The 20,542-nt window shown below is 42.4% G+C and overlaps 1 protein-coding gene across 1 annotated transcript in view; it reads right to left on the bottom strand.

Annotated features, from left to right (window-relative positions):
- RASEF (RAS and EF-hand domain containing) overlaps positions 1-20,542 on the bottom strand; it is a gene marked incomplete at its 5' end in the record, with an annotated part of 83,063 nt that overhangs the window by 30,340 nt on the left and 32,181 nt on the right. Inside the window, 7 exon segments of the mRNA XM_021064670.1 lie at positions 661-745; positions 2,292-2,360; positions 5,214-5,329; positions 8,608-8,685; positions 12,340-12,435; positions 16,766-16,856; positions 18,447-18,593. Coding sequence (XP_020920329.1) covers positions 661-745; positions 2,292-2,360; positions 5,214-5,329; positions 8,608-8,685; positions 12,340-12,435; positions 16,766-16,856; positions 18,447-18,593 — 682 coding nt within the window.

Genomic DNA, 20,542 nt, shown 5'->3' with positions numbered 1-20,542 from the left:
ATATTTCAATTGTGCCTCCAAGAGACTTCCCAGTTTTTCTTCTGCTATTGCTGTCCGTGCACATTTTAACCGCCTACTACACTATGAACTCTTCCAGGACCCAGGTCACATCTTATACATCTTTCTCTGGTTTTCTGGAACACTTAGCAAAAAGCTGGCTAACATCTAGATATTTATTTATGCAGATGAGTCGCCTATTTTTCCTTTTCTTTCTTCCTTTTTTTTTTCTTGTTAGGGCCACCCCTGGAAGTTCCCAGGCTAGGGGTCAAATAGGAGCTGCAGCTGTCAGCCTACACCACAGCCACGGCAACTAGGTATCTATGCCAACTAGGTATCCACACCACAGCTTGTGGCAATGCCAGATGCTTAATCCACTCCATGAGGCCAGGGGTTGAACCCGCCTCCTCATGGATACCAGTCAGGTTCTTAACCCCCTAAGCCACAACGGGAACTCCCATATTTTTTAATTTGGGAAAATGGTGCCTCCTTTTATTATATGAAATTGTTTCCCATTATTATAAGTTCTCTTCTAGGAAAATACACGATCTTAAACAAAATATACCATCACGAGAAAGAACGAAAAATTGTTGCTTCACCTACACTTCAATAAAATTTTAAAAATAACAAGAAGAAAAACACTAAAAAAGTTCTGTTGCATACCAAGGATCTGTTGAACTTGCTGTAGCTGTTTTCAAGGGCACTCCTTAGGCCGTCATTACTGTCATGCAGTTTCCTGTTAGCTGTTCTATAGAACAAACAAATGAAATAAATAGATACGGAAAGCATTAGTGGGGGTGAATGTCACCACTGTCTTTTCAGGTTGTGAGGTTCAGAAAGTGGAGCTACCACCTCTTGCAACTTTCTACCACTTCCCCGCAACCCTCATAAACTGCTATCCTAATTCATTACTAGAAGTGCAACTGAACAATGTATCACCTCTCTTTCAAGGTCTCAAGGCGTTTTAGGAGTGAATCAGCTATCCCACGGAACCCACTTCTCCATCAGAGGGTGCTGTGGCTTGGATAGGTCTGGTGCAGGTCTCTGTGCCCCAAAGGCCTGAAGCCAGCGGGCCCCACCTGCTCTCCATCCACAGCACACACCCCAGCCAGGCGTTGAACATGCTGTGTACCTCACGCTGCTTTCTGCTGGCTATTCCTGCATCCCACTTGTGGTCTGGTGTTGTACCACCAGGCACTGTTGTGTACCAGTTAAAGGCTCTGATGTGGACTCAGGGTTCAAACCCCAACTCAGCCACTAACTTTTTCCATGCCTTACAGAAGCCATTTAAGCTGTCAGAGCCTCAGCAACCTCTTCTATCAAATGAGGTCTCTGCCTTAGAGACTGGCTCCTCCTTCCCTGCTTCAGGCTTATTCAGCCCTCAGAGCTCAGCTCAACTGTTGCTTCCTCCGGGAACACTCCCTGAACCTTCCTGGTTAAGTGGATGCCCTTAGGAGACATGTGTCTCCCCTGCACCCCCCTCTCTTCTTTAGCATCTTATATGTATTTCTGTAAGTATTAATAGGTTCCATCTTCTTTGCCTAGTAGACTAGGCCCAAAAGGAGAGAGGCTTTTTTCCCTACTTGCCACTCTATCCTCAGCTCCTGGCTGAGTGAAAACCTGCAGAATGAATGAATAAATGAATTATCAGGACTCCTGTAATATGTCCACCCTATCACTGCCACAGATGAGACTTAATAAGCACTCAGAATGATGAAAAAAATTGTTAAGCCTGACCTGACATCATTTGGGGAAATTAGAAGAAAATAATAGTCTGGGTAAAAAAGAGAAAGGGGGCAGTGGAGGAGGGGGGAAGGTTTTGTGGGAAAGGCCCTCAGAGGGTGGAATTCCTGCAACTTAGTTGCAAAGTTGACAGAACAGGTTAAAAAAAGGAAAAATACACTTGCTAACCAGATACAATAAGTTGCGAAAGAAGGATCCTGTATGCCTAGTAACCTGACACACGCCACCAGAGATGCTAAAAACCTCTCGGCTGAGCTGCAGAGCAGGCTGATGAGGTCAGAGCCAATATGCCTTATGGTATAATAAAGATACTAGAAAGATGCACTGGGCATTTCACCTGAATTGCAAGGACAAATACTCTAGTCCCTGGATTTGAATCGTTTATGCGGAGTCAGAAGCATCGGAAAGCTAAGCTGCTGTGCTGAAACGCACCATGTTGAGAAGGAACAAGCCTTTGGAATACAGCAACGTGTCTTATATGCGGCATGTGTTTTACTAACTAAACATAAGTTAATTGTAAAATATGATGAGCAGATGATGTGAAAACTTACTGGAGTATTTCAATTTGCCTCTCAAGACTATTTCGATCCTCTGTGTACTCTCGGATTATTTCCAGATCCCTGTAAAAAGTATATTTTATGTTTGAATGATGATTAGGTGTTTAGGTCTGCCTTACCTACACCTCTCCCCCAAACCTCTCCTCCCAGACCCCTCTCTACCTTTTCCAGAGCCCCAAGTCATTGACCCTGGTTTTCTATCCCTCTGTGCTCTGCTCGGTTCCTCTGGGCCATCAGCAGCCTCCTCTCTTCCAGTGACTCACAAGCACACACCCACACCCCTGCCTCCTCTTGCAAGGCCCTGCTCTACCTCATCCCTCCCAGCCCACCAGCCCCTCCACCCCAGCCTGCTGACCTGGCTTGGTTCCTCTCTGGGACTGAACCCCTTGCCTTCTGCAAAGTCCCTGCTCCCTGGGCACTCACATTACCAGTCCCTTCAACCCAGTCCACTCTCTCACCTCTTTTTTATTTTTTGCTTTGTAGGGCTCCCCCTTTGGCATATGGAGGTTCCCAGGCTAAAGGTCGAATTGGAGCTGTAGTTGCCAGCCTACACCACAGCTCGTGGCAATGCCGGATCCTTAACCCACTGAGCGAGGCCAGGGATCGAACCTGAAACCTCATGGTTCCTACTTGGATTCGTTTCCACTGCGCCACGACGGGAACTCCAACTCTCTCACCTCTGATACATCTCTGCTCATTCTAAGCCTTATAAACCCCATCTCCAGTTGTCTTCTCTTTTCCTGTGATTCCTTCTCATCTCTATGCTCCAATTCCTGCTCGCCCTCCCTCCACCTCACCCTCAGCCACTGAGGAATCCATACCCAGGCTTTCTCTGTTCACTCTAAACATGCTTAGCGATTCTTCTGCTGCTTTATTATGAAGAAGTCCTGGCCTCCTCCTTAAAATGTCCACTCAGAACATTAGCCACTTACTTCCAGCCCCTATCCCATCTCAGTGGACAAAACCCATCGCTAGCTTCCAAAAACCCTCAGACTGTCAAATTTTGTCCATAATAACCTGTCCATTCATTCTCTTGATAAGGCTAAAAGTTTCCCAATTTAAGTTCCTAAGCCAAAATAACTTTTTTTTTTTTTTGTCTTTTTAGAGCCGTACCTGTGGCATATGGAAGTTCCCAGGCTAGCAGCTGAACTGGAGCTACAGCTGCCGGCCTACACCACAGCCACAGCAATGCTGGATTCTTAACACACAGAGCAAGGCCGGGGATCAAACCTGCGTCCTCAAGGATCCTTAGTCAAAAATTCTGGGCCCTTACTTTACAGCCTTAAATTTTAGCTTTTAAATATACTACTATTATTATTTTTACTTTTGCCTTTCCATTGAAAATATCTTTTCCATCCACTGGTCTGAGCACTGTTCCCCAAACCAGTTTTATCTTTCCCCATGTTCTTGCCCCTCTTTTGGGTTTTGCCTCACCTGGAGCGTCTTGGAGACTGTTTTTCCATCTGAGGAATGGGGATAAGGAAAGCCCCTCTCTCATAGGAAACCATGAATGAGTGAACGCTGGCAAAGTACGGAAGAGTGCCAGGCAGCTGTCAATGCGCCCTGTGCTGCTTGCCGCTGTTTCCTCTGCTCCCCAACACAAACTCTCCCTCTTCACAAGCTCACCTCAACCGTCCCTTCTTTAAAAAAGCCTTCACCTCTGCTAAAGTAAAAGGACACTATTCACCATGTACCCAACGTGCGACACTGCTGGTCGTATTGTTTCTGACATTATTGGAGTTTTATGTTGTTTAACCCCATAACCCTTTAGCTTTTTATTTTTCCCAACTAAATGTCAAGTTCTCAAAGAGCAGAGAGCACATCTTTTCTTTTTTGTTTTTTGTTTGTTTTTAAATTTTTTTTTATTTTACAATGATTTTTACTTTTTCCATTATAGCTGGTTTGCAGTGTTGCTGTACAGTAGAAAATCTTTTCTTTTTTAATATACTCCAACACTCAGAACTCCTGAGCTAGCTCAGGGGCCTGTATGCAGGAAGTGCTTAATAAAGGTTTTACTGCTTTCTATGACAGGGCGTTAATTCTGATTAAAGTTTGCAAAATGCTACACAAGGTATTTTTGTCAAGTGTACATGTACTAGGGGATACACACATATATGAATGTTTATAGATGCCTTTTATATTTACAAGTGCCTATATAAATGTCCATGTGGGAATTTCCACTGTGGCTCAGTGGAAATGAACATGACTAGTGTCCATGAGGATGCGGGTTCAATTCCTGGCCCTGCTCAGTGGGTTAAGGGCCTGGCATTGCCACGAGCTGTGGTACAGGTTGCAGATGTGGCTTGGATCTGGTGTTGCTGTGGCTGTGGCATAGGCTGGCAGCACAGCTCCAATTTGATGCCTAGCCTGGGAACCTCCATATGCTGCAGGTATGGCCCTAAAGAAACAAAAAAAACCAAACAAAAAACAAAACCATGCATATCTTCCTTACATATAATTACATGCCTCTGGGTGTACATGTGTGTGCCTTAGGTCTCATGTTATTAACAGCATACTGCGAACCTAAAACCTAGCAAAATAAATGACCTGCCTAAGACGTCTCATTTCCTATTTTTTTATGTTGTAGGGCTAGAATATCTACCTTCAAATCACTTCGATTAGCACTGTCTCTTGACACTTCAGGTGTATCTGACTGCTCCTAGTGAATTCAAACATTACTAAGCCCTGCACTGTCCTGAGCAACCAATAAGTAATTAATTAGCTTGTTTTAAAAAATTAACAAAGACTCACTAGGACATCTGACACTAAAAAGTAAAATCTTTAGAAAGCAAAGAACATTTTAGTAAAGTTAACAAATAAAGCCTTTATTATTACATGGCTGAACTTCATTTACATGGATGGTGACCTAAATAAACATTCCACTCACACTCAAAAGTAAAATGGGAAATTTCATACCTTTCGGAATTCAGACTCTGATCAGCATAATCACTTTTCAAAGAATCTAACTCACTCTGAAGAAAGGCTATGTTTGTCTGTGCTTCTAAAAGATCTTTCTTAACTTTCTGATTTTCCTAGAAAAAAAGGAATAGCACAGGTCATTAGACTCGGAGTTTCTTCCACGCATCACTCTCGCCCCTTCACGGGTCTTCAAATCTTGGCGTCAAAGGACTCATGATCGATTCAAGGTAATTTGAGATTTTAATAAAGTATTAAATTGTCAAAACTTAAATCCTCGAGGTTCTTCTTTTTTTTAATACTTGACATTTGGTGAAACTATAATAGTCAAGAGCTGATCATGATGCACTTTAACAGGTTATTGGCAAACTAATGGAGCCCAAACATTTACATGCCCATTTCACTTAAAGAGAGCTGTGAGCAGACAGTCTGTGGAAATAACTGCACCTGTTACCAGAATGGCTACTTTTCACAATAGATTGTATCACCTAACTTTTTTTTTTTTTTTTTTTTTTTTTTTTTTTTTTTTTTAGTGCCACACCTAAGGCATATGGAAGCTCCCAGGCTAGGGATTGAATTGGACCTGCAGCTGCAGGCCTACCTGCAGCCACAGCAACGCCAGATCCGAGCTGTGTCTGCGACCTACACCACAATTCATAGCAACACTGGGTCTTGAACCCACTGAGTGAGGCCAGGGATCAAACCCACATCCTCATGGATAATAGTCAGGTTTGTTTCCGCTGAGCCACAATGGAAACATCTCATCTAACATTTTAAAATTTTACACTTAAAAGAATGCCAGTGGTGTGGTTAGGAAATCTCTGTATTTTTCTTAAAAACAAAAAAAGAAAGAATAAAAAAGAATCATTGGCGGCTTCCAGTTCCATATGGTATATTGGGCACATGAATTTGTTTTCTTTCCCTTTTGTGATCCTATTAACATAAAATACCAAAGGAAATAAATCAGCAAAAGTTAAAAGAACGGAAGAGGAGTTCCCGTCGTGGCGCAGTGGTTAATGAATCTGACTAGGAACCATGAGGTTGCGGGTTCGATCCCTGCCCTTGTTCAGTGGGTTAATGATCCGGCGTTGCCGTGAGCTGTGGTGTAGGTTGCAGACACGGCTCGGATCCTGCGTTGCTGTGGCTCTGGCTAGGCTGGTGGCTACAGCTCTGATTAGACCCCTAGCCTGGGAACCTCCATATGCCGTGGGAGCGGCCCAAGAAATAGCTAAAAAGACAAAAAAACAAAACAAAACAAAACAAAACAAAAAAAACACACAAAAAAAAACGGAAGAGGGGCCCACCAGTAGTCAGGCGATTTAAATACATTTCTGGAAAAGAAAACTAGATGGCAGTGTGCTGACAAAGGAGAGAGGGGAGGGGACAGGTAGTCCTGAAGATGTGTGCTGAAGGTTCTGATGTAGAACAAAGAAGAGACAACTGGTCAGGCAGAACCCCAGACAATGAGGAGCAGGGCTGAAAAGAGAGATTAAAATTGCATATGGAGGCATGCTGGCTCTCAAGCCCGTACCCGCTCTTACCCTAGGAAAGAGGATCAGATAAACCAGAGCTGATTCCAAAGGCAACAAGACTTTGTAAAAATAACTGATTCCCCAAATAAACAATTTGTAAAAGGAAAGCTAGGGGTTCTCTTTTTTTATTATCTAATTTTAAGTTATATATTACAAAGCCTATGGTTATCAAAACAGTATAATTAGCAAAGGGATAAAACATGAATCATTGGAACAGAATAGAGTACAGGAATAGACCCACACAAATACGGCCAACTGTTGACAAAGATAGATAAGCAGTTCAATGAAGAAAAGGTGTTCTTCTTTGTAAACGGTTTGGGACACTTGGACATCCATATGCAAAAATCACAAGCTTCGATCTAAACCTCACACCTTAAAAAAAAACCAATTCATAATGGACTGTGGATCTAAAAGTAAAACTATCAAACCTTTAAAAGAAAATCTTGTGAGATTAGGCAGGGTTTGTAACATGACACCAAAAGCACAATCCCTAAAAGGAAAAATTGAAAAATTGGACTTCCTCTGGTGTTTAGGATCCCATGTCTGATATCCAGCTTCACACACAGCTCTGGGAAGCCTGTCTTTCAGGAGAGAGCCCTTGAAGGAAACAGATCTATTTGTCTACCTGCAAAGGAATCCTGTGTCAGCTACCTAAAAAGGAGCTGAAATTCCAAGGTGACATCTGGGTAGCAAGTTTAAAAAGCAATCAGTAAGAACTGAAATTTCCTAGATTCCACAATTAATATTTTCAAGGAGGAAAAAAAAGAATTCCATGCACTGGAAAGAATAAACAAGAAGTTGCAAGGTATCAGGGATACCAGGAAGATGGCAGAGTTTACTTTTCCAAGAAACCAACGACTCCACCAAAGAATCCAAGAGAAATAAGCAGCTCTCTAGGAAAGTCACGATCCAAACACAAAATCGACTGAGGGGCAGCAAAACCTGGAACTGGTAGTGCAAAAAGGGGATTCAGCTGACCACAACGGTGGGCATCTTCTCTTTCAAATGACACAGAGATAACGACTGGAGAGAAATGCAATTCTTGCTCATTCTAGCTCATTTTTTTTTTTTTGGCCCGACAGGGAGAACACTTAGAGTCATAATAAAGGAAATCTTCATTACTAGATTTTTAACTTTTTTTTGTTTTGCTTCTTAGGGCCACACCCACAGCAGATGGAGGTTCCCAGGCTAGGGTTCGCATCGGAGCTACAGCTGCTGGCCTATGCCACAGGCACAGCAATGCGGGATCCAAGCCGAGTCTGTGACTTACACCATAGCTCACGGCAACACTGGATTCTTAACCCACTGAGCAAGGCCAGGGGTCTAGCCTGCATCCGTATGGATATGAGTCAGGTTTGTAACTGGCTGTGCCACAACGGGAACTAACTGGATTTTACCTTTTAGAGTCAACTTCAAAATGAAATAATGAAAATCAAAATATAACAGATGTAGATGTTAACCAGTTCTTTCAACAGAAATACTAAAGATACGGTCAGCAGAAGATGGAAAAGGGACAGAAAGAGGAAAGTCGGAGGAAGGGCAGGGCAATAACACCTCATCTTACAAAGCCAGGAAAACAGATCAGAGTTGATGTTATAAGAATGTAGGGTTAACTGTTTAACATTTAAAGGCCATGCTACATTGCTTTGAATAAAAAATAAATAAAAGCATTCACAATAGGTATCACTGAGGGAAAAAGCTTGCATAAATATAGTACCTTTAGACAGAGGTATTTCAAAGACTTTCTCTAACTAGAGTATTCATTTCTCTTTAAGCTTTTACTCCTGGAACACAAATCATAGCATGATTTTATTTAGGAAACAGGTGTCTAACAGGAAATACTGTGAAAAGGTCATTCTTACCATGGATAAGTCATAAATTTTTTTTTTTAATGCAGCCACATCTTCTTTTTGACTGATGTGTTTCGATTGTTCTTCTAGCTGAAAGAGCAAATAAAAGTTGTTCAAACTCATTTTGGATTAATTTGGTTAAGTTTAGGAATATATTTGCATTTAATATGGGAAGTCTAGAAACCTCAAAATTTTAACATTATATGACCTTATAAATCATTAAACTACATATAATCCATAAGGATTTAAAAATCTGTGTTAAATGGAGTTCCCGTCATGGTGCAGTGGTTAACGAATCCAACTAGGATCCATGAGGTTGCGGGTTGGATCCCTGGCCTTGCTCAGTGGGTTAGGGATCCAGCATTGCCGTGGCTGTGGTGTAGGTCACAGACTGGGCTCGGATCCCTCATTGCTGTGGTTCTGGCCTAGGCCGGTGGCTACAGCTCCGATTTGACCCCTAGCCTAGGAACCTCCATACGCCGTAGGAGCGGCCCTAGAAAAGGCAAAAAGACAAAAAAAAAACAACAAACAAAAAACTGTGTTAAATAATTTAAACAATTGAAAAAGAGGTTTCATTATTTCATGAATTTTCTTTGAAGCAACTGAAAAGCCTTTTTTTGGAAACCAACTATCAAGCAACCCAATATTCCCCTTTTTAGGTATGTCGCCTATTAGTCTGGACCTTTATATTCTCCTCAACTTTATCTTCATTTAACACTTTCTATTCTGTATCATAATTACTTATGAATATTTACATGTATTACTAGAGTCCAAGGTTTTTAAGAGTAGAAGTAGTGTCAAAATCAACTATTTTTTCTTCATGGTGATTTCAAAAAATGCTTATTTAATAATTTAAATCAATGAAATTTAATGCTCACTTCAGCAGCACATATATTACAATTTCAGCCATACAGAGAAGATTATTAGCATGGCCCCTGTGCAAGGATCACACGCAAATTCATGAAGTGTTCCATATTTTTCTGGGTCACTTCGCTGTACAGCAGAAACTGGTACAACACTGTAAATCAACTATACTTGAATAAAAAAATCAATACAAAAATCAAATTGAACTATGATATGAAGTTAGAGGCATACACATGCAAAATTATAAAAATACACATTGTGACCTTTGCTTACTGATTGACTACTTAGTATTACCAGACTAAACTGGCTCAGAAGCATCCTTAACATAGACAACAAAAATGTCTTTCCTACACAGAGCATAAATCCCCTGGAAATGTGGGCATTTATGGGCGTCCATAAATGTAATATGCATGCATTGACCAAAATGAAAATGTTATATTTTATCAAGTCTAAGTCAAAATCTAAGTATTTAGATTTTGTTGCCGGATGGTACCAATGGAAGGTTTTCACATGGCTGACTGAAGCCAAGTTTTAGCCACTGATTTTAAGATCATGCCAACTTCAGAGAAAAATTGTGGGAAGAAATGAGTTTCTCAGAACCAATGGCATGAGGTAATGGACAATTACAATAAATTTGTAAACTTTTTTGTTTTTTTTTTTAGGGCTGCACTTGCGGCATATGGAGGTTCCCAGGCTAGGGGTTGAATCGGCCTGCAGCTATAGGCCTATGCCACAGCCACAGCAACATGGGCTCTGAGCTGTGTCTGTGACCTACACCACAGCTCATGGCAATGCCAGATCCTTAACCCACTGAGCAAGGTTAGGGATTGAACCCGCAACCTCATGCATACGAGCTGGGTTTGTAACCCGCCGAGCTACAATGGGAACTCTAGATTTGTAAACGTCTGTGTAGTTCTTACAGCCTTTAACATACTCTCACATAAATTGTCACTTACTCTCTTGCAGAACAGCCCTATCAGGCAGGCATGAAGTCGGGTATAAGTGAGAAGGCACCTACTGTGTACAGACAGAAAGGCACGCCATTGCTTATCAGCTGAGCAACTCTGAACAAGTTATTAAACCTAGAACTCAGTGTTTGTATCTGTAAAGGTGGGAATTTGCTCTTTCCTCAGAGAAAGTTGAGAATTCAATTTTTTAAATGATGAAGAAGAGCTTAGTAAATAACAAATAAAATGTTAGCTATTATTGTTAGGACAGTTTATTATTAATTCCATTTTACAGATGAGAAGCCAGTGATCAGAATGATGAAGTCAGTGGTCCTAGGTGTTACAGGAAGTAACTGGCACACTTGATAAGGACTCAGGTCTTGTCACTCCTGACTCTCACTATTCAGTGCCTGTTTGATCTTTAGCATATGCTGAATCAGGGCAAGAAACTCTGTGTCTCCTCTTGTAAACATTTTCTTAGTCTAAAGTTTTGGGAAGACATGGAAACAAGTAAGGACAGTGTCTAGGAGAATCTGTGACTCTAGCATAAAGCAAAGGACTGGTCCATTCAAATTCTGTCATTGAGCACAGTATAGGTCTAACGACTTCTGGAAATCAGATATAAGGGTGACATTGATAATACTTTTCCAAGAAGGATTCTAGGGAGTATTTAATAATTCCAGAGGCTTAAACTGCAATAACCCACAAAATGCAGTTAACTGTCACTTAATCTCATTTGGTATAAACACTGGAAGGAGCATTAAAAGTTATCACATGGACAACTAGAGAAGAAAAGTGATGTGTCTGAGGCCACAATGCCAACCTCCGGGATGATGATGATGATGATTTTTTTTTTCTCTTTTTAGGGCTGCACCTGTGGCATATGGAAGTTTCCAGGCTAGGGGTTGAATCAGAGATGCAGCTTCCAGCCCATGCCATAACCACAGCAACAAAGGATCCGAACCGCATCTGCGACCTACACCGCAGCTCATAGTACGCCAGATCCTTAACCCACTGAGCAAGGCCAAGGATCAAACTTGTATCTTCATGGATACTATGTTGGGTTCTTAACCTGCTGAGCCACAGTGGGAACCCCCGGGATGATTATTTTTTAACTACTGATTTTCATTTTGGCTAAGGTATTTCCATAGTTATGGAGATGATCCACATGCAGAAAGTGAATCCAGTCCTGTGCCAGAGGCAATGTGTACCAGCAGCTGAGAGCCTACTGATTTCAAGCATCTTTTCCCAGACTCTGAATTCAGGGATGTCCACTTGGTAGCTTGAAATTGGGAACGTGGGAGTACTTATACCACGGAAACCTGCAATTGCTGCAAATCCCTCCTCCCCTTCCTCCCATTGCCGGAGCCTGTTAAACATCTACCCACCCACCACTGAGTGAACTGGATCCTAAATTATTAGAAGCCAAAGAGAGCAACAACCAACATCAGTCACATCTTAGCTTTCCCTTCAACAGGTTCTCTCCCACTTCTTGCTGATTAGGGATCCTCTAGATCTGGAACCTTCCATAAGAAGCCAAATAAATATTCGTTTCATTTAACAAATATTCACTGAGCACATATACCATGCGGTAAACTGGGTGTAGGGCTGTGTGACTGGGAAAGTCAATGTCCCTGCTGTCATGAGTGCACTGGACACGGGCACCTGAGGGCACTTGGTTGGTAAAGACCAAGGAAAGAAAACTGAGGTTTGATAGACAACTGTTCAGGGGATCAGAAATATGTATTAGATCTCTGCACAAAACACGCTGCTCTTAGAAACCGAAAAAGAAATTCCTGCCAAGGAGTTCAATTTGATTCTGAAATCTGATCCATCTGCTGCTTCCATATCATCCCCCATGTTTTTAGCTGCTAAAAATTTAGACACACATAGATACGGAAGCTATCCCTCAAAGTTTAGTTCTCATACCTACCTTTTTGAGTTTCTTTATCGTCACCTGTAGATCTCCCACCTCTGTTTCATACTGACGCCTGAGGTCAATGAGGGCTTCCTCAGCTTTGCGTTTTTCCTGAAAGAAAAAGAAACGTGGATGTAAACAAGTTCTTCAAAGTCTTATAGCTGAGAAACATTTTGTGTTGACCTAGAAACTATCATGCTAAGTGAAGTCAGCCATACAATGAGACACCAACATTAAATGTTTTCACTGACATGTGGAATCTGAAAAAAGGACAGACTGAACTTCTTTGCAGAACAGATGCTGACTCACAGACATTGAAAAACTTATGGTCTCTGGAGCAGACACTTTGGGGGGGGGGATGTGCTTGGATTATGGGATGGAAATCCTGTGAAACTGGATTGTTATGATCATTATACAACTACAGATGTGATAAATTCATTTGAGTAATAAAAAAAAAGAAACATTTTGTGTTGAACTAAGGCTGGTCCCAGGTCTCCTACACAGAGATGGTGGGAAGGTGTAATGGAAGGAACCAAACTTCATATGCCCAGCACTTCTGGAATGGAAACCTACAAGTGTGAAAGAACTGCGGAATTCCACAACCTACATACACACAGCACCTGGGGTAACATGGCTGAGACTGCTACCCAATTCTGTAGCACATGATTAACTAGCTAATTAATCATTGCTGCACTTAGTTTAAAGCTAGGGCACAGCCAAAGGCTCCACTGCTCGCCTGAGTCCTGTCATGTCATCAGGACTCAGGAAAGCTTGATGGGTTTACTGTTTTTCCAAGAACTTCCACATTCTCTAAACTCAAAACACACCACTGCTCCATGGCTCATACTTCTCATATGGGTCATCCCTGCTGCAGAGAATGGCAAAAGGGCACCCCAGGAGGTCAGGGGTTACAGGTCTCATAACCCCAGATATCTTTTAGTTTCCCTTTTCTCTTAATCTATTATGGAATTTTATATCCTGTATTCTGTATTCAAATAAAGTTTTATGTTTACAGCCAGTGGAATTGAGTGTAATAAGACCTAAATAAATGGAGACTATGTCAGGTTTGTCGATCTTTCATTATTATTAAGATACAATTCCTCCCAATCAATATTACGATGAAGTCCGGTCAAATCCCCAGCAGGTTTTGTTTGTTTGGAAACTGACAAGCTGATTGCATAGAAATTGAGGACCTAAACGATCCAAGACAACTTTGAAAAAGAACAAAGTTGAAGAACTAATACTATCTGATTTCAAGACTTATTATAGGACTTCCCGTTGTGGCACAACAGAAAGGAATCCACCTAGGAGCCATAAGATTACAGGTTCGATCCCTGGACTCGCTCAGTGAGTTAAGGATCTGGCGTTGCCATGAGCTGTGGTGTAGGTCGCAGATGCAGCTCGAATATGGCATAGGCCGGTAGCAACAGCTCCGATTAGACCTCTAGCCTAGGAACCTCCATATGCCGCAGGTGTGGCCCTAAAAAGATAAAGACCAAAAAAAAAAAAAAAAAAAAGACTTATTATAAAACAACAGTCACCAGATAATGTAATACCAGCATAAAGATTAATCAACAAAACAGAATGGACTGCCAAGAATAAACTCAAAACAAATATAGAAAACTGATTTTGGACAAAGTGCAAAGGCAATTCAGCAGAGAACAGATAGCATTTTCAACAAATGGGCTGGAACCATTAGACATACACATGCAAAAATATGAACTTTGACCCATACCTTGCAAAATGTAAAAGAAATATGGGAGAAAATCTCTGCAACCTTGGATTAGGCAAAGATTTCTTAAATACCAAAAACACGATCCATGAAAAAAAAAAAACCTGACAAACTGGACTTCATAAAAATAAAAACTTTCTACTCTTCAAAAGATACTGTTAGGGGAATGAAAAGACAAATTTCAGTCTGATAGGAAATATTTATAGATCACAATATATAAAGAACTCCCAAAACTCAATAATAAGAAAACAGGAGTTCCCTGGTAGCTCAGTGGGTTAAGGATCCAGTGTTGTCACTGCTGTGGTTCTGGTTACTGCTGTGGCTCAGGTTCCATCTCTGGCCTGGGAACTTCTGCAGGTTGCAGGCATGGCCCGAAAATAAAGACAAGAAAACAACCTAGTTTTAAAAATGAACAAAAGATTTTAACAGTTGTTTCACCAAAGAAGACATAAAAAGTTGCCTGACAAGGAGGGCAAAGAAGGGTGGGGGAGGAAAGGAACAGTATGGGAATGCACCCATTATCTTGACTATGGTAAGAGTTTCTTGGTATATACGTATATTGGGTCTGATCATAGTCTACACTTTGAGTATGTACGGTTTATTGCTTGTCCATTATACCTCAGTAAGGCTGTTATAATAGATTTTTAAAAACACTACTGAAACAATGGGATAAATGCTACATGGGCAAGAGGAGTCAAGGTCAGGAAGGGTATGGGGAGAAGGGGAGACTTTCTCTGAGCTTTGCAGAATTTAGGAAAGTAGAGAGGAGTTATCAAGGCAGAGAAAAAAGCTGGAGTGGAAGCAGAGCAGTAAGCCAGGCCAGAGATGCCGGGTGAAGAACAGCGTGGGGAGGGGGGAGCCAAGGTGCGCTATGCTTAGTGGAGTTGGGGAAAATCTCCAATTAGCCTGGAAGTGTTCCAGAGAGACTAAGAGACTGGGATAAATTAGCAAGTAGGTGTCATTCCTGGGCCTAAACTGTTCCACTGGCAGCGGGGTGTTGAGGTTCCACAGACCACGTCCCGGCAGTGACTCACTGGCCACTTAACGCCAGTGGAACAGAGGAATGATGCTGTGGATGCCACAGATTTGCTACCACTGTACCAGGGCCAAGGAAACCGAGGAAGCTGTGATAGTGAACAAAACCTGGAGTTATAAGGAATGGGGTCATGGTCAGGTGTCTGTTACCAACAACCGATTTGGGAAGTGGTCAGTGGGGAGAGGCAAGGAGATTTGATAACATGCTTGATAAGTATGTGATGAATGCATGAGTGCACAGATTTAATAGATGAAGAAGGCGAAAAGGCAGAAGAAAATAGGATTTCACTATTTCTAGACTAGAAAAAAAAAGTGCTAAGAGAAGAATGGAATTGGAAGAAAAAAAAAAAAAAAAGAATGGGCTCACCATTGCACCAAAGGGGGACCATGGACTCTGAACCATTCACTCTGCTGAACATGATATCCAAACGGTTATTAAACTTGATATTAAGAGATAAGACAACAAAGAGACCTGCAGGCATATAAGGGGAAGGCAGTTAAGGTGAAGAGTCTGAAAGGACATGAGGTATACAGGTCAACAGCAAAGAGCAGAATGGCACAGGCCCCCGTGCCCCCACCACGCCTCAGGCACTGCACTAGGCGCACATACAGGTCATCGCGCCTGACCCTCCTTAAAGCAGTAGGTGGCCTGGTCCCGCTCTGAAGCTGGAATAACAAGGGCTCAGAGGTTAGGTCATGTTCCCAATGCCACTTAACCCTGACGGAGGGAGAGCCAGGAGGTAACCTACGGTCTGTCGGAGGCCAACATCCAGGCTCTTCTCACTCAATTCTCTGCCTCTTAGAGCTCACGGGAAAATGAATAGGAAAAAAGGGAATGTTCAGCCTAACATTAGCTGCTCAAATAAATGTGTCTATTTTCTGTTTTTAGTCAACATTTATCACCCAAATATATTTTAGAAGGAAAAAAGGTAATTATTTCTCCTATGGAAATCATCCAGTTTTCAAGTAGGAAAGTTCCTATTACTTAGGATGAAAAGCACACTCCCCTGTAAAACACCAAAGTTTTCTTTTTCTTTTTGTCTTTTTAGGGCTGCACCCGAGACATATGGTGGTTCCCAGGCTAGGGGCTGTGGTTCCACAGCCACAGCAATGCCAGATCCGAGCCATATCTGTGACCTACACCCTAGCTCATGGCAATGCGGGATCCTTAACCCACTGAAGGAGGCCAGGCATGGAACCTGCATCCTCAAAGAGACAACACTGAGTCCTTAACCTGCTGAACCACAACAGGAACTCCACAGAAAGCATTTTAACTTTGCTGTACTCTAGATTTAAGGTAGCGGTGGACGTGGGCAGCGCGACAGCAATATTGAGAGTGGAGGGGCCTCCCTCCTCTATGAAGGCGGCCTCTGCCTTCTCCTTCAGGCCTCAGCTCTCCTGTCCCCTCTTCAAAGAGGCCCCTGGCCTGCCAACCTGAAGCAGCCTGTCTAGCACACATGCTGTTTCTTTCCTGTGCTTTCGGCCACCTGAATGTAGACACTGTGATTACTTTGACTCTCTCTCTACCTCCCCCAAACCACCACCACTAAAAACGCCTTTGCTGAAGGTGCCTGTGGGAGCCTGGACTTGCTGCACCCAGAGGATGCCCAGTGCCCAACCATCAAAGGTGCTCTGAGGCTCTGTCGCCTGGACGGGCTGATCGCACAAACTCACGTCTTTGCGTGTCTTGTGTTCTGCAGCCTGAATCCGCTGATCCATTTCCTCTTCCAGTTCACTCAACTGCATGGCTGCCTTGTCCTGGGCTCTGAAATTCAAGAGGATGCACATTGTTTCATTACACTCTTGGCCTTATACCATGAAGAAAAAAAACAAAACAAACAAACAAACAAAAAACTCTGACCCCAGCTACTTCAAGCTATTTTGGAGGCGAGGAGAAACATGCCATTGAAAATAATATTCCCCATTCTTTCCACATAATAAAATGAGATTGGTAAATAAAATGAGGTTTGACCAGTTGGGTGTAAAGGGACATGAAAACTAGATATGATATAAATGGAAGAGAGTAGATTAAATGGTATTAAAGTAGATGGTGATGAAGAAAAGAGAATGATACCAAATCGCTGGGGGGCTCTCAAATTCTGAAAATATATTTTGCTGCCATGACTGAACTACAACCCAAGACAAAAAAAAAAAAAAAAAGAGTTCCATGGCAATGAGATGATTAGATGTAATTTTGAAATTTTATTACATGAAACATACAATACTATATGCTATAGTTAGAAGGAAAAAAGAGATCTCAAAAATGATTTCGAATCAGTTCCCTCAAGTTCAAGAATGTTTATTTATTTTTGTCTTTTTAGGGTTGCACCCATGGTATATGGAAGTTCCCAGGCTAGGGCAGAATCGGAGCTGTAGCTGCTGGCCTGCACCACAGCCACAGCAATGTGGGATCCAAGCCGCATCTGCGACTTACACGACAGCTCACAGCAACACCGGATCCTTAACCCACTGAGCAAGGCCAGGGATCGAACCTGCAACCTCATGGTTCCTAGTCAGATTCGTTAACCACTGCGCCACGAAGGGAACTCACCAAAGGGTTTTAAAATGGAAACTTCCTGAAAGACGAGTGTGTTAACTAGATTTCTTGAAAGTCTAGAAACATTTCGGATTGTAAATTGTTTTCTATTTAAAATCAGTGAAATTTTGCTGCTGAGCAAGGCCAGGGTCGAACGTGCATCCTCCCGGATGCTAGTCACATTCGTTTCTGCTGAGTCACGATGGGAACTCCCCTACTCTTTTCCCAAGAAAATTCCTATTTCTTTTATTAATATAATCAATAAACCACATTCCTATGGAGACAGAACATAATGATTTGCCAAAATGTTAGAAATGGGAATAGTTCATTGAGAAAGGTTCCGGATAATTTTATTTAGCAAATGTCTAGTATGGAGACATTGCTGTCCCCTCACCCCCCGGGAGGAGGTGGATTTTTTTTTACAGCCTCTTTTTGCAGATGCAGAAGCTGAGACTCAGGGAGAAAAAGCAACCTGCCCAAAGTCACTCTCCTGTCAGTGACAAGGCCAGGCTTCCAACAGAGTCTGCCTGCCTGCCTCTCTGGATGAAAGCATTTCCTGTACTCTCAAGGGACTGGATATAAGGGAACAAATCTCTTTGAACTGTTCTGTATGGAATCACAGGCCTTGAAAGGTTTATATGATTGGTTCATGGTGACCCGCTGAAGGACTGCTGGCTGACCCTACACAGTATCTCCTGACTCAAATTCCTCAGGTTCAGCAAGTCCCCCTTATTGTAATGTGATAATGCAGTTCCATCTAGGAGCCACTCGGTCAGAGAGCCACTAAAAGGGCCCCTTCTGCCACTAGGACGTCAGTACCTCTTCACTGCAACAGCCAGGTTTTCCATCTCTGTGCTCTGAAGTTTGATCTCACGGATAAAGTTCTTTATAACGTGTTCATATGGCTGAATCAGTCTTGGCTCCACAAGGTTGATGTTTTGATACAAGGTACTGACTTGCTCTTTCCTGCCAAAAAAAATCGAAATTAAATTAAACCAAGTAAAATATAAAAAGGCAAAATTTCAGAATTCTGTTAGGAAAGAGACACTTAAGAAACCAGGAAGGAAAAAGCAACAATAACAGAAGGACTGGCATGGAGGGAAGAGAGCAGTCAGAGATGCTACTGCACTGTTCTTCTTTTTATTTACAACAGAACAGAACTTCATTCCTGACACCCGCCCCCCATTGGCCCCAGATTTGTTAAGACTGACAAAAACTGCAGGAGCTCTTGTTGTGGCTCAGTGGGTTATGAACCTGACTAGTATCCATGAAGATAAGGGTTCCGTCCCTGGCCTTGCTCAGTGGATTAAGGATCCAACCTTGCTGTGAGCTGCAGTGTAGGCTGCAGATGAAGCTCAGACCTGGCATGGCTGTGGCTGTGGCTGTGGCCAGCAGCTGAAGCTCAGATTCTACTCCTAGCCTGGGAACTTCCATATGCTGCAGGTGTGGCTCTAAAAAGAAACACACACACACACACACACACACACAGGTTGTACAAAGTGATTTTTAAAAATTGTATAATGTGATCATCTGATATTAGAAGATAAAGGCCTGTGAAGGCAGTGGACATGCATAGGGAAGGGTTGATAGGGAAGGTATTTTTTTGGTCACTGCTGTTTATTCCTTTTTTGTGTGTGCGTGTGTGTGTGTCTTTTTGCCTTTTTCTATGGCCACACCTGCGGCATATGGAGGTTCCCAGGCTAGGGGTCTAATCGGAGCTGCAGCCGCTGGCCTACAGCAACGCCAGATCTGAGCCTCTGCTGCGACCTACATCACAGCTGATGGCAACGCTGGATCCTTAACCCACTGAATGAGGCCAGGTATTAAACCTGTAACCTCATGGTTCTTAATTGGATTCGTTAACCACTGAGCTACGATGGGAACTCTTTTTTTTTTTTTTTTTTTTTTTAATAGCAACGTAAACAGACTTGTAGAAAAAAGGTTAGATAACATTAAACCATGTTCCACCAAACCATAAGACATATTTCAGGCTTTATGATCATAAGTGCATATACCTATTATTTTAGAGCAGTTAAAATCATTTCATATATATTTGTGACAACCCTCATACTTATTATCAACATTCATTAAAAGACAAATATGTCAGAGTCATCTCAAAAGAAAAACTAGGAATGCTGGGTCTGCTAGAGGATAAGAGAGTGAGTCAGTGAGGCTAGTGGTACCCGTGGCTCAAGTCTGGGAGCTGATGTGCTTAGTGAGGTAGAGGGAAGACACAGCAAGATGGCCATCGGCAAGACAGGGATACAGGCCTCTCACCTCCAACCCTGCCAAGATTTTGACCTCAAGACTTCTAGACTCCGGAATTGTGGGTAAATAAATTTCTGTTGTTTACGCCACCAAAGCTGATGTTTGTTATCAGAAATACAAGATAGGAGTTCCTGTTGAGGCTCACTGGAAACAAATCTGACTAGCATCCATGAGGATGCAAGTTCGATCCCTGGCCTTGCTCAGTGGGTTAAGGATCCAGTGTTGCGGTGAGCTGTGGTGTAGGTTGCAGATGCGGCTCAGATCCCATGTTGCTGTGGCTGTGGCTGTGGCTGGCAGCTACAGCTCATACTAGACATCCAGCCTGGGAACTTCCATATGCTGTGCGTGAGGCCTTAAAAAGGCAAAAAAAAAAAAAAGAAAGAAAGAAAGACCTAGGCAACCATAACAAACAGTGAAAGTTTCCAAGGTTACACAGTGACTGGGTGGCAGAGCTGGGATTCAAATTCAGTCTCATGCTGCAGACCACATGGTCAACCATTACATGATATTGCTTCCCAGTTGTGTAAAACATCTGAACCTTGGCAGAAGAATCAAAATCATTCCACAGAACTGAAAAATACTGCAAATGTCAGGTATATATTAACCTGAGGTGTGTCTGTGGAGTTATAAACTCTCCCAGATTTGCT

Source organism: Sus scrofa, chromosome 10 (assembly GCF_000003025.6).
Source record: "Sus scrofa isolate TJ Tabasco breed Duroc chromosome 10, Sscrofa11.1, whole genome shotgun sequence".
Classification (NCBI taxonomy): domain Eukaryota; kingdom Metazoa; phylum Chordata; class Mammalia; order Artiodactyla; family Suidae; genus Sus; species Sus scrofa.
This window is presented reverse-complemented; position numbering and strand designations above follow the sequence as displayed.